This window comes from Bicyclus anynana, chromosome 20 (assembly GCF_947172395.1).
Source record: "Bicyclus anynana chromosome 20, ilBicAnyn1.1, whole genome shotgun sequence".
Classification (NCBI taxonomy): Eukaryota; Metazoa; Arthropoda; class Insecta; order Lepidoptera; family Nymphalidae; genus Bicyclus; species Bicyclus anynana.
The window spans coordinates 7,057,790-7,075,410 of record NC_069102.1 but is presented as its reverse complement, the minus strand read 5'-3'; the positions used below and the strand labels follow the sequence as shown (position 1 = coordinate 7,075,410).

Below are 17,621 nucleotides of genomic sequence, written 5' to 3'. Positions count from 1 at the left end.
GTTGCAGTAGCGGGAATGTATTTACACAATCTTTTGTTTCTTTTGGGAAACAACATTTGCAAAGCTTTGGAACAGTTTTAACAGGAATCAAATTGTTTACACTGCAAATATGCAATACATATTTTTGTAACAAGTCATCGTTTCACCAGAACATCGTAAACCATTTATAACAAATATTAAACAAATGGTACCTATATTAGAAACACACTCAGTTATGTTAAAATTGAATATGAACAAAGCACCACTAAATCATACCATAACTGAAACAAAACTCTTCTTCAAAGTGAGATTTTTACTTACATGAATACATTTTGCCAATATAGCTTAATTATTACCTATAAATAAAAGTAGGTAACTATGATAAGAAATATTCAATTGATATTATAGTCTGGGTAGTGATTGCATTTATCATTATGTATAATCATGTCAGTAGCGTGTATTATATGTAGACAATAAAATATATATTTTTTAGTAATGACTGATAAGATAGCTTTGTTTTATGCAACTTACATAATAGTTTATTTACCTAATATCTGTACATTTTTTAATAGGTATTAAGGAGTTAGCATCAGAAAAATTTAACACAGTCGGCTTCTGTAAACTAGCAGCGCTCTGCTGTTGTTTGATTGTTTTGTTCTTTAGTATAAACAACAAATGTTGTTTGTCTGTACATTATACAACAGGGCTGATAGTGTTTATTAGACTTTGCGTTAGATATCTTTAGACATTTCCTTAATATTTGGCATAGCGTATAGCGACTAAGAGACTATTTAGACATTTTAGCTGAATTCTTATTATTGTAATAGTTCCATGTTGAGATCTGCTTTTAGCTCGAAATTTCGACGTATTTCCATCCTTTATAAATATTCAGATCCTTCAACTTACTCTTGGATTTTTTAACCGCATTGGAGTGCCTAAGGTGGAGGTTTTTATTCAGATTCTTTTAATTCTGCTTTATAAGGAACAATATGATTTCCAAAAAACTTTTTGTATCCTTAAAAAAACTTTCAGCCAAGATTTGCAATGTTATTCAATACAAGTATTTCACCTTTATGTCAGAAGTAATAAAGAACAACGCAAGTATCTACTGTATGGACATACATTTCGTATAAGGACAGTAAAAAGATCGACCTCAATACTCAACATGGAAAGTTGCTGCAGGAGGCCGTAAATGGTTGTATACACTGAAAGAAGTATTTAGGTTTGTTTTAATTATTGTACATTCACATTTGTGAACACTTAACAAGAACTTATAACTACCTTTTAGTTTTCTAGAAATGGAGAAACTATAGGTCAAACAGTTTAATGAAACTTTATTACCCAAAGAAATAATGAAAGGTGAAATACATATTACAATAAGAATGAATTCTGAAATCGACTACGTTACATAATATATTTACATCGTTTTTAGAAAAACCATTTGATTTTTTCAGTCACAATTTATTAATTTAATTAGATTTTAATGTAGTACATGGTAGAGCACTTTATATAAATACATACATAAAGGTGCGAGCAAGTATGCCTACGCATATACGCATGCCTATGTGATTTTAATCTATACTAATTATTAAAGTTTGTGGTGTTGTAAGGGATCTCTGGATCTACTGAATTGATTTTGAAAACTCTTTTACCACTAGAAAGCAACGTCATTTGTGAGAGTATTACGCTATAATTCATATATCCATATTCGCAAGGAAAAAACTACTACGTGAAACCGCGGGGCGTCGGCTGATTCTGAAGATTTCAAAAACAAATTAATGAATGAATGACTTCAATTGAAGTTAAATTGATTCCATCACGGTATGCTTCGCGTTGTCATGTTTACAGGAAGTTAACAAACGTAGTCCTACACCGCCACCTATTATAGTTGAGATTTTGATCTATTTATAGACGCTTACATACGACTAACCGCTGGCGGTTAAAGTTGATATCCTTTATGCAATAGTTGGTGTCTCTGATTTACCTGTTGCGTTTTTCTGGTGACCACTAGGTATAACTACAAAATTAATTTGAATTACGTTTGCTCAGAACATAGCGTTGCTTCAGTTCTCTTTTCTTATTTCTTATTATAAGATCTTTTGTAATTTATTAAGCTTTTTTTTTAATACAGAACATATTTTATATATTTAGACTTGCGTTTAAGGGTCCCAATATTTTCGACATCGTGTTTCTTTCTTATTATTACAAACTGGTTTCCTCTTAACTAAGCTACTGTATATTCTTCAGTGTTCTTTCTTCTACTGTTTTGTAATATTTATGATTGTACTGCAACAATCAACGAAAATAGGAACCAGAATGTAACACTGGATAGCCATTTGAGTGATGACCGGATACTCATTTTCCAGTGAATGATTTTGAATGAAAGGAACTGTGTTACTAGGAGCGTTACCAACAAACGCGTAGACTTGTGCAAAATGTATAATTGTATAGCTATGTTTTATCTATGACTTAACCTCCCATGCGTAGAGGTATGTTGTCTTTGCTTATTAAGGTTATCTTTCCAAAAATGTCAGCGATATTCCGAGATAAGATTATGGAGGTAAATACTTAAATATCTTAAAACCATAAAGCTGATACGTGCATTTTTCACACAGTTTTGCTGATAACTACGATTTCGCACAATGTATTGTTTGTCTAATTTTGTGTATAGCTTTAATATTTTGGGATTACGAACATACCAATTGCATACTTTAGTTAAAAAGTATTTTCATAGGTTTTTAGTAGTTTTTAGTATTAGGTATTATTGAAGTATTGACTGAAGGATTAAGCTGTGATAGCCATATCTACCATGGGAAAGTTTGTCAGCCCATGCTTCTACCATAGGTAAGTTCTTGTTCTTATGGTGGCCAATTATAGAGTTTCGACAATGGTGGGTTGGGAGGTAGCAAGTGACAACGGTGTCAAATAAATTAAATAAGTGGTATGATAAAGCATATTTTTTATTGTTTCATCAGGATCAATCTAGAAATTATGTACCCAGTAGCGAAACCAAATGGTATGTGGAAACTATTTGCCATTGTTGTCATACCCATCTTTTTAAAATAGTGTCTTCTTCTTCTTCCTTCTGGGTCCTTCTAGCACATGGAAAAGAAAAAATAGTGTCTTTAACATACGTAAGTACTTAGGTATACCTATACTCATAATATCACTGGATTGAAAATCCGAGTGATTCTAGGTTTAATCTCTACCATTGTTATAGTTTCCTACTGCTAGTATATGTTTTTCTTTTAATTTGAGAGGCAGGGGGACTTTTAGTCATGTAAAAAATTAAAACTCCCAAGCTGTAATACATTATTTAAAAAATTTTACACATTCCACAACAATAGTCAGAAAAGAGAATCACAGATCAATTTGTTAGACATAAACACAAATAGAAATAGATACACTGTACTTATATTATAGTATTCGTATACATATATGTCTACCGAAATTCTCAGGCATATTAAAACTCACCAAACATTGAGACTAAGTGAGAGCTTGAAGTATGCAATAGCTGGTATAAATGTGTGGGTGTAGAGCTGTTCATGATCCAATCACAGCCACAGAAGGTCGTCGACCATATGGTCTGTCTGTCTCGAATCACGCAAGCCAAATCCGAACACAAACAGTGGATTTATATTATGATTAATTTTTTTGAAGACTGTTTATTTGATACTGCTTAATTGAATTAAAACGCTGACAGATGTGCTAGATTTTTTGTGTTGTTAATACATTATTGCACACGAGTAATGTGTTCACCTCAGCAAGTAACATGATTATGACCATTTAAAATTATTTTATATGCTTATTATCTTTGTAGAAAATGTTACTAAGTATCTCAATGTAGACATGTAGACCCGAGGGCTCCAATGGTGTTCCTTGTACAACGCCTAAAAAATTTTGTGCGATATGGTTTATTATGGAAAAGATTTTTAGCATATACCTACTACTTTTTTGTTTTAATAGAAAATTAGGAACATTAGGACGCTAAATTAATTTAAATTCGTATTTTCTAACTCAGCACTAACAATCTCCTACAATATTTATTTGGGTTGCAGTTTTGCACACTTTAATTTTCTTTATCAAAATTCGGACATCACAATGATACGATTGTGATTATTTTCGGTGGCTGATGTAATTATCAGCTTGATGGGTATTAAATTATTTCCGTCGTGAGATTGTTTTGAACTTGAACGCAGCAATCGGTCACCTTGACTAAAATGCAGCGTGGGCTAATACAATAACGCCTTTTAAATCATAAAAAATAATAAGCAAATAATTCTAGCAAATCGTCTATGGTATTGGCTTAATTTGTGGGAAGATGATAAATTAGAACCTCTCTAAATTTCTTATTTTGATTGTTCTTTCACCATCTGTGTACAGTACCTACATTTCCTAAAGTATTTCTGTTTCTAGGAAGGATATGTTTACTTTTATAATTTTCAAGTTGATACCTCTCTCACAAGTCTCAAGTGTTAATTTTACATTTTCATCTGCAAGTGATATAGCGTTTAAATTCTCTTGCTTAGTTCAACGAGTTTTGTTGTCATTACTATCAATTTAATTTTTATCACACTTCAGTGTTTGGTATGATCCTACCTTTTGTTATTTTCTTACAAATAGGTACCGACATAGATTTAAGAGTCATTATAGATGTACGAGAATGGGTACCAAGCTTGTCATTTAATTTTTACGTGGGCTTATTATATGGCGATGGAAACGCATAATAAAAATCCATAAAAAATAAGTTTGTTTTTACGATGTCTTCTTTTAAGTCTTGTAGAAACAACGCTTCTTACAACGCAACGTCTGTATCTATTAGCTATACTTACTTGCTTTAGGCATTGCTCAGATCAGCAGCTAATAAATCTTAAAAATTCTTTTAATTTTAATGTTCATATCTCTTTCATCTGATTTTTATAGTGAGTTTTTAGACAACCACGTCTTGTTGAACAGAACGCAACTGCAGAATCTTCAGTGTAGTCTTCCTTTACTAATATTTCGTACAACTTGTCTCGATCTCTGAGAGCTTCTCACGAACCGTCGCGGGTCGTTGGATCCGCGTCGTCGACCGCGGCTTCTTTGCCATACAAAAATGCTAATTCAGGTTTCCAATACGCCGAAATAATAAATTTTATGGTTTGAAGAGATATTTCTGAATCTTCTTGTTTACAACTAGTATGACGATCTGCGGTTTCACCCGCGTAGTTTTTGTCCACGCGGCAATACGGGGATAAATTGAAGCATATATTACTCGCTGATAATGTAACTTTTCATTGGTGCGTGATATATTTTAGAAATAGCTCGAGTAGTTTCAGAGTGTATTCGCAACAAACAAAGAAACAATCAAATCTTACCTCTTTAATCTTTACGTTTAGATGTGCGAGAAATGCAGATGTTAAAAGCAATATAATATTATTCAATTTAAAACCGATATAACATTCGGTTTGGATGCGTTTACGATATTTTGATGGTTATCGTTATTATTTGGAAGTAATTTTACGAAAGACAATAACCGTGATCATAAATGTATTTTTATAACATCCCATAAGAAAGTGGAATTATAGATTCTGGTTTTAATTGTATGTTGCACTATACAATCAAAATATGGATTATAAATAAATTAAATTGGCATTATCTTTCTTAACTACTAAACAGGATGTATGAGTACCAATATCAACACATTACCTAAAACTTAAAGTCTCTCAATGATCCAAAATTCAGTATCTCTACGATTAGGAGTGCAGACTCAAACATGCTGATTAGGCTGCTGGATTCTAATATCAAGAGCCGTGATAGCCCAGTGGATATGACCTCTGCCTCCAATTCCGGAGGGTGTGGGTTCGAATCTGGTCCGGGGCATGCACCTCATACTTTTCAGCTGTGTGCATTTTAAGAAATTAAATATCACGTGTCTCAATCGGTGAAGGAAAACATCGTGAGGAAACCTGCATACCAGAGAATTATCTTAATTCTCTGCGTGTGTGAAGTCTGCCAATCCGCATTGGGCCAGCGTGGTGGACTATTGGCCTTACCCCTCTCATTCTGAGAGGAGACTTGAGCTCAGCAGTGAGCCGAATATGGGTTGATGACGACGATTCTAATACCGCTCGGTTGAGTTTTGCCTATTGTGTTGCCCACAGGCGCTTAGTTAGTAGGAAAAGGGTTATATTGCTCATGGCTACTATTATTTTTTTTAATAATTGATTTTTAGATGACGTTAGTCTCACATATAGAATACTAGTGGAAGCCCGTAACTCCGTTCGCGTGTTATTCTGTTTAACAAAATCCGCGGGATTGATTTTTTCAGGATTTTTTCGGAATAACAAGAATCCTATTTTCCACTCTAATTTCCAATTAACCTCTAAATCGCTTCAGCGGTTCAGAGAGACAGTCTAACTTTCGGATTCATAATATGAACCAATGATTATTGCAGGGTAGGCGAACCAATGGCACTATTTTGGGCACGTCGCCGATCATAAAACATGTGTAAAGTAGGTATTTGACATAAATTATTTGTCATCTAACCTGCAGCAACAGAAGTCACACTAATTTTACAATAATTTAATTTATGCGTGTAATAAAAACATTCCAAAATGTACCTCTTTTGTTTACTTTATTTCATAAAGAGTTTTGATAGTATTTATTATTGTTATTCTCCAAATAATCAGAAAGTCAAAATTATTTGATGGCACGCCAATGATCCCATTAAACATTTTTTAGAAAAAATGGCACGGTGATGCATAAAGGTTCGCCTACCCTGGATTATTGTATACTATAGATAGGTAGGTTACTTGCTTACAAAATAACCGCAAAAAGTGATCCGAATTTAGCGACTTCACTGAGCGCACATACTTACATTATATATTTATGTAAATATATAGTTTTACACTTCCTAAACATACAACTCGACATAGTAGACAATATTTAAGTATCATGTGTTTAAATAACTGTCGTTGTGTAAGGCGACTAAATAAAATTAAGACTTCGTCCGCGTGGAATTTAGTTTTTCACAAATCACTCGGGAACCATTGATTTTTCCGAGATAAAAAGTAGCCTATGTGTTAATCCATGCTATAATATATCTCAATACCAAAATTTCAGCTAATTCGGTTAAGTAGTCGAGGCGTGAAAGAGTAACAAACATTCATATCATTAAAATCTTCAGTTTTCGCAAATCTCGGGAAACCATGGACTTTTTCGGGATAAAAAGTAACCTATGTGTTCATCCAGAGTAAAATCCATTTCCATTCCAAATTTTAGCCAAATCGCTTCAGTAGTAGCGACGTTAAGAAGTAACAAACATCCAAACATACATCCAAACATCCATACAAACTTTCGCGTTTATAATATTAAGTAGGATATGAATACAAACAAATACTCAAAAACAAATTAGTAATCACACACGCTCACTCACTGGAGCCTGGGGTTGAGTAATACGCCCAATATAGTCAAGACGCAACATCTCGTCACCCAACGCTGACTCAATCTGCAACAGGCGCATCTGTTCTGTAAAACCGACCCGCTGTTTAAGTTTAGCTGCTTTTAAGTAGTCCCAGATATGTGTTAACTGTAAGTGCTATTACTGCCTGGATGTTATAGATCGTTGACTTCTGTACTAAGGACCAATCTAATAGTAGTTTACTATACTTAGAAATAGAGGACTGTGAGTCTGTGATAGCATGTAGATCACTGTGCATTTAAGTAGTCTAAGATATGTGCTAATTGCTTTTTACTGCTGCTTGGATATTATACATATATTTCTGTAGGTTCTTAGTATCAATCTAATAGTCTAGTGTAAAGGCCTGTTTTGCCAGAGTCTTTGATATTCTCTGTAGTGTATACTCATTTCTCTGTTCTCTTGCTGTATGGGTTTAGCTGCTCTTTGAGTAGTCCAAGATATGTGCTAAAAACTGCCGCATGGATGTTATAGATCGTTGACTTCTGAACTAATCACCAATCTAAGTCTACTATGGTGGCTTGTTTTGTAATTGATTGCTCAGAATAATCACAGGCCTAATGCGGATTGGCAGACTTCACACACGTAGAGAATTAAGAAAATTCTCAGGTGTGCAGGTTTCCTCACGATGTTTTCATCACATGAGACACGTGATATTTAATGCACATAACTGAAAAGTTGAAGGTGCATGCCCCGGACCGGATTCGAAGGCAGAGGTGATATCCATTGGGCTATCACGGCTCGCTAATAATTTAATATTTTTTAATACTAGCGGACGCCTGCGACTTCGTCCGCGTGAAACTCGATGTAAACTTTCAACTGCCCCTACCCTTCCCCTACCCTACCCTACCCTACCCGTACCCTACCCCTACCCTACCCTACTATACCCCAGCCATACCCGTTTTTTAATAATTATTAATATGAACTTTATACTACTAATAACAATAAAGCTCAAGTTTACCATGTTTTAGTTAGAAAACATTTGTATGGGAAAAAGAAAAGGGCTATTTTTATGATTATTCCGGCAATTATTCAAATTTTTCTCAGCGTAAAAACCATCCTAGAACTTCAACGAACATTTAAAAAAAGGAATTGGCCAAATTGGTCCAGGCGTTGTTGAGTTATGCGCTTACCAACGCATTTTGCGATTCATTTTTATATTATAGATTTATTTATACATAGTGAATATCCAATGATTCAGGATAAACGTGGTACAGTCACCGCAGATAGGTCACTTACTGCGAAGTGCGAGTGGCTGACCGTGACACGATTCTTTGCATGAAAATAAATCTCGTTGTCCTTAACGGAGTGTATTATATTTTTATTTTATTACCTACTTATTGGTAATACTTATTACTCTTGTTAATTAATTTAAGGAACTTTCCGGGAAGTACCTCCGACGTACATATTAAATTCTAGAATTTAATAGTAGTTATAATTTAATAGCTTTGACGGCCTCCGGCAGTGGTGGTTTTTTTAATCGTACGATGTCGTGTAGAAACCGAAAGGGGTGTGGATTTTCGTCCTCCTCCCAACAAGTTAGCCCGCTTCCATCTTAAATTGCATCATCACTAACCATCAGGTGAGCTTGTAATCAAGGGCTAACTTATAAAGAATAAAAAAAAAGCTGAAGGAAAACGCCTAACCACCATGGTTTGCTACGTTTTTATAATTTTCCGACTTGCCATGATTATCATTACACAAAGTTTGAGCCTGGTCATGAACTATTTTGTTCTAGTCCAAGGACCCATATACGTATTACTTTACGAGTATCTACCTACTTTAATTTTTTATCTTGACAACAAGAGAGTGACAAATGCTGGTAAAGAAGTAGGTGTAAAGGTTGTTACGTATATTTATTTAAAGTTGTAACTTGGTTGGTTTGGCCATGTTGCAGGTGTATTAAAATTACAGTGGCTGGTGATACGGATTACGGTGATAACGATTGTTCTGGATGATCAGGTGATCAATTACTATGAGATTCAGGGTCATCACGTACAATTGTTAACCGACTTCCAAAAAGGAGGAGGTTCTACGTTCGGCTGTATGTATGTTTTTTTTTTTTTATGTATGTCCAGCGATAATTCCGTCATTTGTGGACCGATTTTGAAATTTTTTTTTTTGTTTTGAAGGGTTTGATTCCAGGGTGGTCCCATTTTTTTCATGTCAGGATCTGATGATGGCATCCTGAAGAAATCGAGGGGAACTTTCGAAAATCGTAGGGACGGCTAATGCGTTTGTTAGTGTTTCCATAAGGTATTTTAAACCACTACAATTTTATGAAGGTCTGGAGTTGGTCTGATGATGGAGCCGAAACACAGACGATGGAACTCGTGAACGATTTACAGCAGGTACTTACTGCAGCTACCTTCTGATCAGTTTGAAGGCGGTGCCAATCCAGTGTCATGTTTTAATTAAAGCCGTTTCTGCAAGAACCACAGAAATTTTGTAATTTAAAGGCTTAAATTAAAACATCGTTTGGATTCAGGGTCATCACGTACAATTGTTATAAGAACACCTTTTTGTTTTTATGTATTTTAATGTTTGATGGGTATTCGATAAACATACACCTTCCACATTGATATTTTTATGACTAGCCGACGCCACATGGATCTATCGTGAGAATACTGGGATAAAATACACTTACCTACAAATGATGTAGCTTTCCAGTGGTAAAATAATTTTCAAAATCGTTTTAGTAGATCCAGATTACCCTCTACAGATAACCCTCAACAACCTCAAACTTTACCTGTTTGTAATATTTGCTTAAACATATAAATCCTATTAATATTATAAAAGAGAAAGTTTGTGTGGATGTTTGTTATTCTTTAAGGCCGCAACTTAAAACGAAGATAGATAATATCCTGGATTTAACAAATAGGCTACTTTTAATCCCGGAATAAAGCCATGGTTCCCGAGGGACTCGTGAAAAACTAAATTCCCCGCGGACGAAGTAATCATATAATATCAACAGCCTAGATGGAACAGACCCAGGTCCTCGTGAAGTCACATAAGCTAACCAGTCGACCGACGAGGCAATTTCGTTAACTATTACCTACTATAAACATTATGGCGTTTTGTGTTAATATTGGAGAACCTTGGGAGAACCCTATTGTTATCTTCGTAATAACTGATAGGTACTATGTAGCAGAACTTCTCCTATGAACATTCATGTCAGTAGCTTCGTATCGAGTGAGCTTACTAGTCAAATTCAAACGATATTTTAGGTGCAATAAGACCTACCTGTTAATGACTACTGTTTTAAGGTAAATCTTTGCTTTAAGACACTTTAAGAAATTAATCACATGTCTCGAAAGGCGAAGGAAAACATCGTGAGGAAACCTGCATACCTGAGAAATTTCTTAATTCTCTATGTGTGTGAAGTGTGTAAATCCGCATTGGGCCAGGGTGGTGGACTAAGGCCTAAGTCCTCTCATTCTGCTCTCTCTCAAGACTCGTGCTCAACAGTAAGCCAAACATTAGGTACTTCGTCCGCGTGGAATTCAGTTTTCCACAAATCCCGCGGGAACCATGGATTTTTCCGGGATGAAAAGGAGCCCATGTGTTAAACTCATTGTTATTGAAAACTTGTTGTAGTATGAGTGATTATTATTGCCCAGTTGCCATTGTGATGAAGTCTTACGGAATACGATAAATGCGTTTTTTATTAATTTGATGTTAATTTCAAAGTGTTGTTAATTTAGACCAAGTTAGTGAAAAGGCCATCGCCTAGTCTACAACAACCTTGTGATCCGCAGATAAAGAAGCTAATAGCCTTAGCCCTCATTCGCACGAGAGTTTTTTTAACGGACGTTTAAAAAAGCGTTCAAATAAATGCATGTGCGTAACAAATCATAACAAATGCATTTCAAATAAATGCCAGTTTTTTGCAGCAATGCGAGCAGTGTTGCATTTTCAATTTGGGGCTTAGAAAATAGACCTTCATTTAACTTCATACTATATTTGAACGCTATTTAAGGTCCGTTAAAAAAATCTCGTGCGAATGAGGACTATGGAGGCAGATAAAAATACCGATATACGTCCCTGAATGTACATGACACGTAATTTGTCGCCTAGCGATGGCAAACAAACATGCTCTGAATCCGTTTTCATGGTTTTGTAATTTGTCGATCAATACCGCCTTACAGCTGGATACCATTACAAAATTACGACAAGCGTCATCCTCATCCACCTACCTAAAATGCGTAAACCTATTGGTATGATAATTCATTCGTACACAAAATGTTTACAAAATAAAATAGCAAGTCAAATTATACCTAATTGTAATAGTCAGGGATCCCTAGAACATTTTGTACACCTGATTACTAATAACAAGCTAATTTTTCGTGAGTAGCTTCATTTCAATGTGTCGATCAACTTTTTTATTTACGAAAATTCTTGATTATGGTAGCTAACTGAGTAACCAGGAAATTAAAATTTCAAAGCGTAGGCACGAGATAATGTACCACACAATTTGTAGGATAATGGGGCTGTTAAATTGTATAAGTATTAATTAAGCAACAGTAAAAAAAAAAACAGCTGGTAAGTAACAACTTTTAATAACATCATCATTGATACAAGTTGGGAGGAGGGTAGAGTAACAAAAGTTGTTACTAACCAGATGTTTCTTTACTATTGATTAATTATACAAATGAACAGCCAGCCAGTTAGCTACCAGAATTAAAAATTTTCGTAAATAAAAAAGTTGATCGTCTCTTCGAGATGAAGCTACTCACGAAAAATTAGCTTGTTAGTAATCAGGTGTACAAAATGTTCTAGGGATCCCTGACTATAACTATATTAATATCATTTTATGTGCAGCCCTAGATAGGTAGTCGTACACTGACATTGCAATTTGTATCATACTCAAAATAGTAATAGCGATCGCCCGTGACTTCGTCCGGCCTTAGATCTCTCTAAACTTCTAAACAGTACTTCAAACGTAGTTTTGGAACAGTAGGACTGTTCAGTTAAATCGTACGTATCTAGTGTTCGTCAATTTCAACTGACGTAAAATAAAATAGTATAGTATTAAGCTAAAAATTGTAGTCGAATAGTAATAGAAATAGTACAGGTAATAATTTTTGAATTCTGATTTTTTTTTTTATATTTGTCTAAGTGTGTTTCTGATTTAATTCGGACTTTTGGTTAAATTTGGTTTGCTTTTCTGTAGTAAGTACTTTACTATGCTTATTTTGTATCTCTGGCCTGAAATAAAATGTTTTTTTTTAATTTTAACTAAAGGTAGTGTTCTCTAACGATTTTAATTGATATGTCGATTAGATAAAACTGAATATCGCCATCGAATAGTTAGCTGCTGCTAGATGATATAGTAAAATTCTAGTTAATAAAATAATGGGCTACTTTGTGAATTGAAGCCACAATTCCTTGAACGGATCCACCGAGTTACGAGTTACGAGGATTGCATGTCTTGAGTCATCGCTAAATTTGGCTGAAGCCTAACAACCGCCTACTGATTTTGTAAAGCTTCTTTGTTCAGAAGAGCGTCCATTAATTTATCCTTTCGCTCGCAATTATTTATTACTAGCGGACGCCCGTGACTTCGCCCGCTCTTTAATCCAGCCCTTACAGTAGTATCGCTGTAAAAATGGAGTAACTTCTCCCGTTTTCCCAACATTTCCCTTCACTGCTCTGCTCCGGTTGATCGTAGCGTGATGAAAAGTATACTATAACCTGCCCAGGAGTATGAAGAATAATTGTACCATATTTCGTTAAAATCTGCCGAGTAGTTTTTGTTTCTATAACGAACATACAGACAGACAGACAAAAATTTTACTGATTGCATTTTTGGCCTGAATTTCGATCACTAATCACCCCCTGATAGTTATTTTGGAAATATATTTAATGTACAGAATTGACCTCTCTACAGATTTATTATAAGTATAGATTATTGAGGTATTTAGCCGTTCATACAAATATATGTGTAGGCAGAGAGATTCGTTATGATATAGAAAGTTAACTGTTTCTATCTATACAATTATGTAGGCGGCAAGTTAGTATACTTATAACTCGTGCGCATCAACTTGACACCCGGTTACCAAACAAACACAGTACAAACATTAATCGAGCCAGGTTTCAACTTAATCCACACGAGCTGTACATTATTGAAGTCATATAAGTTACACCTCTAACCATAACCACAAGCCTGTTAAAAGTAATTCGATTAATGTTATGTCATAAACTATTCTTTATCTGTGGTAGTGTGTGGACGGAGGTCCTCGGTTCGATCCCTGGGCTGATTGAGATTTTTTTAATTGGTCCAGGTCTGGCTGGTGGGAGGCTTCGGCCGTGGCTAGCTATTACCCTATTACTATAAAGTGCCCGTCATGTTCAGTTCGTCACAGATATTGTGTATGTAAATATTTTTTAATATTGTATTGTATATCTACCATATTGCAACAACTAGATTCGGAGGATATTGATTGTGACAAACGAACACGCGAGTAATCTTATAAAGGCTCCGTTTTTGTACGTACCTAGGCACGTTAGGAGCCCTAAAAAGTTAAAAACTATGTATTACGAGTACGTATACTTATTTAACGCAAAGGTATCCAGTATGTAATTTGTAGGTATCCAATAAATTCTTATAAGTATTGCAATCCAATGGAAAACTAGCTTTATTTAATACTTCCTTTCACAATGAAAACTCTCCTTAGTTGTCCTGAATTTACCAACTGTCTGTATTTTCTCCTGAATTTCAAGATGAAAACTCTCCTTACACATTTACTCCTGACATTCACAATGAAAACTCTCCTTATTTTCACAAGCCGTATTTCCCGCAGCGATTGAAACAAAGGCTTCGCGGCAGTCAGTGAAATACTACGCAAAGGGTCGGTCGCGTTTGTTGAAATAGATTTCTCGTGTAACTAAAATACTGTTAATACTACTTAATCTATATAATACTATATTTGTCTTCATATTTCAATTTACTCGACGAAAATGCATCAGCTCCATACAACAAAGGGTACCCTGTAAATTGTTGCTTTTTAAAGTGCAATAATTAAATTTTATTCCACTAGTGCTTGTATATGTAACTTGCGATGTTATTTTTATCTAGAATAGGTACTAACAGTACAAAGGCTATCTGATGAAAGAATAAATTCAAAATCTTCTGATTTGTATAGGCCAATTCAAAGGCTTTTGCTTTCTTTCGGCTTGAATTATTTTTCACGACTAATATTTTTCACACGAATAGTGTAAATATCGTAAGAATTGCGTATTAGCGCGTTTATCTAACTACTGCATTATTCACAATGGTAGTTCATGTGAATAGTGGTTAATAACAGTGTCAGAAATGAAAAATGTTCATCAACCGAGATTTATTTTTGACTAGCTGACTCCGCGCGGTTTTACCCGTTTCCGTAAGAGTACGAAGATAATATATAGCCTATAGCCTTCCTCGATAAATAGTCTATCTAAAACTGAAGGAATTTTTCACATCGAACCAGTAGTTCCTGAGATGTGTTCAATCAAACAAACTCTTCAGCTTTATAATATTAGTATAAATTGAGCACTTTGAAATATGAAATAAACTATAATAATCTTCTGAAAGACTTCAGTTAAACATAGTTAAATCGTCGTAAAACACGACTATGCTGATTCATAACAAATGTACTGTTTGCTATTGTGATCAAGTGATAGAGTGAGTACTTAGGCGCGATGGACGCGTGCGATGGCCGAACCGCTAACGCTGCCGCCCCTGCCACAACCACGGACATTTCCTTTGTACTTGCATCCTTATCGTGTCAAAAGGTACGATTAAAGTCGACAAACAGCTGATGATAATGGGTACTTGCTTACAAAATCAGGGCCTGTAGCCACGACGATTCTCTTTCTACAAACGCTAACGCTTAAAAAACCTTGACGGCCTCCGTGGCGCAGTGGATTTACAAGGTCCTGGAGGTCCTGGGTTCGATCCCCGGCTGGGCCGATTGAGATTTTCTTAATTGGTTCAGGTCTGGCTGGTGGGAGGCTTCGGCCGTGGCTATTTACCACCCTATTCGCAAAGACGTACCGCAAAGCGATTTAGCGTTCGGGTACGATGCCGTGTAGAAACCGAAAGGGGTGTGGATTTTCATCCTCCTCCTAATAATTTAGCCCGCCTCCATCTTAGATTGCATCATCACTTACCATCAGGTGAGATTGTAGTCAAGGGCTAACTTGTAAAGAATAAAAAAAAGAATGTATGGGAATTACCTACATTTGCTATCGACACGTCACGTGATCAAGTTGTCGATTGCATCTATCATTCCCATACTTTTTGTTAGTTTTTGAAGCGTTAGCGTTTGTAGAAAGAGAATCGACATACCACATGGCTACAGGCCCTGTATAGATATCGATCGATTTGTCAGAGTTAGGATCCTGAACTTAAAAGTTTTTGATTCCCATTTACTTGTTCAATGTACTCCTAAACTGAATTAATTGTCACGTATCTATATGATAAAATTATTATAGAGTTTGCTTTAATGGAAAATTTTAATTATTTGCAGGCGTCACCGTTGCCTACACAACGATGTCCCGGAGCCATTGTTCGATGTGGAGCACACGAGCGTGGTCTCCGCATACAAGCAAGATTACGACGAAAAACATGTCAGTCGCACTACGGCCGTCTATCACGAAGATCACTTGCGGCTTGAGGGAGATTTCCAAGAACCGGAGCGTCCACGCTGGCAACCCGTCGAACGACCAAAACCAACGAAACCTGAAGATAATTTGAAACCTGAAGGCGAATTCGAAAGAAGACGTCCCGAAGAATGGCGACCTGGTGAGAGAGCACCAGTGAAGAAACCGGAGGATAATCTCAGGCCTGAAGGTGACTTTGAGAGACGAAAACCTGATGAATGGCGTCCCGGAGACCGAGCCCCCACTCGTCGGCCAGAAGATAACCTAAAACCTGAAGGTGATTTTGATACGCCTGAAAAAGAACCCTGGCGTCCAGCTGAACGCCAAAAGCCAAAAAAACCTGAAGACAATTTACGTCCAGAAGGGGAATTTGAGAAACGCAAACCTGAGGAATGGCGTCCCGGAGACAGAGCACCTGTGCGTCGACCAGAGGATAATTTAAAACCCGAAGGTGATTTTGAGGACAGAAGGCCCGAAGTATGGCGACCGGGAGATCGCGCTCCTGTTCGACGTCCTGAAGATAATCTCAGACCAGAAGGAGATTTTACTTCACCGGATAAAGAACCTTGGCGGCCAGCGGAACGGCCAAAACCTAAAAAACCGGAAGACAATTTATATCCGGAAGGAGATTTTGAAAGACGTAAACCCGAAGAATGGCGTCCTGGAGATAGGGCTCCTGTACGCAAACCTAAAGACAATTTAAAACCTGAAGGTGATTTTGAGAAAAGAAGGCCTGAAGAATGGAAACCTGGAGATAGAGCTCCAGTACGCCGTCCAGAAGATAATCTAAGACCAGAAGGCGAGTTTACTTCACCTGAAAAAGAAACTTGGCGTCCAGCTGAACGACAAAAAATAACAAAGCCAGAAGACAACCTGCGCCCCGAAGGTGAGTTTGAAAAACGAAAACCTGACGAATGGCGCCCTGGTGATAGAGCCCCGGTACGAAAACCAGAGGATAATTTGAAACCTGAAGGTGATTTTGAAGATAGACGGCCTGAATCATGGCGACCTGGTGACAGAGCACCTGTTCGCCGACCTGAGGATAATTTAAGACCAGAAGGAGAATTTTCAACTCCAGAAAAGGTACCATGGAGACCGGCTGAGAGACCTAAACAAAAGAAACCAGAAGATAATCTTAAGCCCGAAGGTGATTTCGAGAAACGGAAACCCGAAGAATGGCAACCTGGCGATAGGGCACCTGTAAAACGACCTGATGATAATTTGAAGCCCGAAGGAGAATTCACTACTCCCAAAAAAGAGGAATGGAAACCAGCCGAAAGACCCCAACAAAAAAAACCATTAGACAATTTGAAACCAGAGGGTGAATTTGTCAAAAGGCAACCAGAGGAATTCATTCCTGCCGACAAACCTATTGTCAAAAAACCTCAAGATAATTTACGCCCAGAAGGAGACTTTACAACTGTTAGAACAATAACTGAAGACTACAAAGTCGTGACAGGGGAAAGAGCTGAAATAATACGACGCACTGATAACATTATCACTGAAGGAGAATTCATAGGTACGAGTATGTTATATCTAT

General features: G+C 36.4%; 1 protein-coding gene across 1 annotated transcript in view; it reads left to right on the top strand.

Annotated features, from left to right (window-relative positions):
• The window catches only part of LOC112045155 (titin), a 45,474-nt gene that overhangs the window by 19,170 nt on the left and 8,683 nt on the right, over positions 1–17,621 (top strand). Inside the window, exon 3 of the mRNA XM_024081243.2 lies at positions 15,949–17,600. Coding sequence (XP_023937011.1) covers positions 15,949–17,600 — 1,652 coding nt within the window. The remainder of the gene's footprint in view (positions 1–15,948; positions 17,601–17,621) is intronic.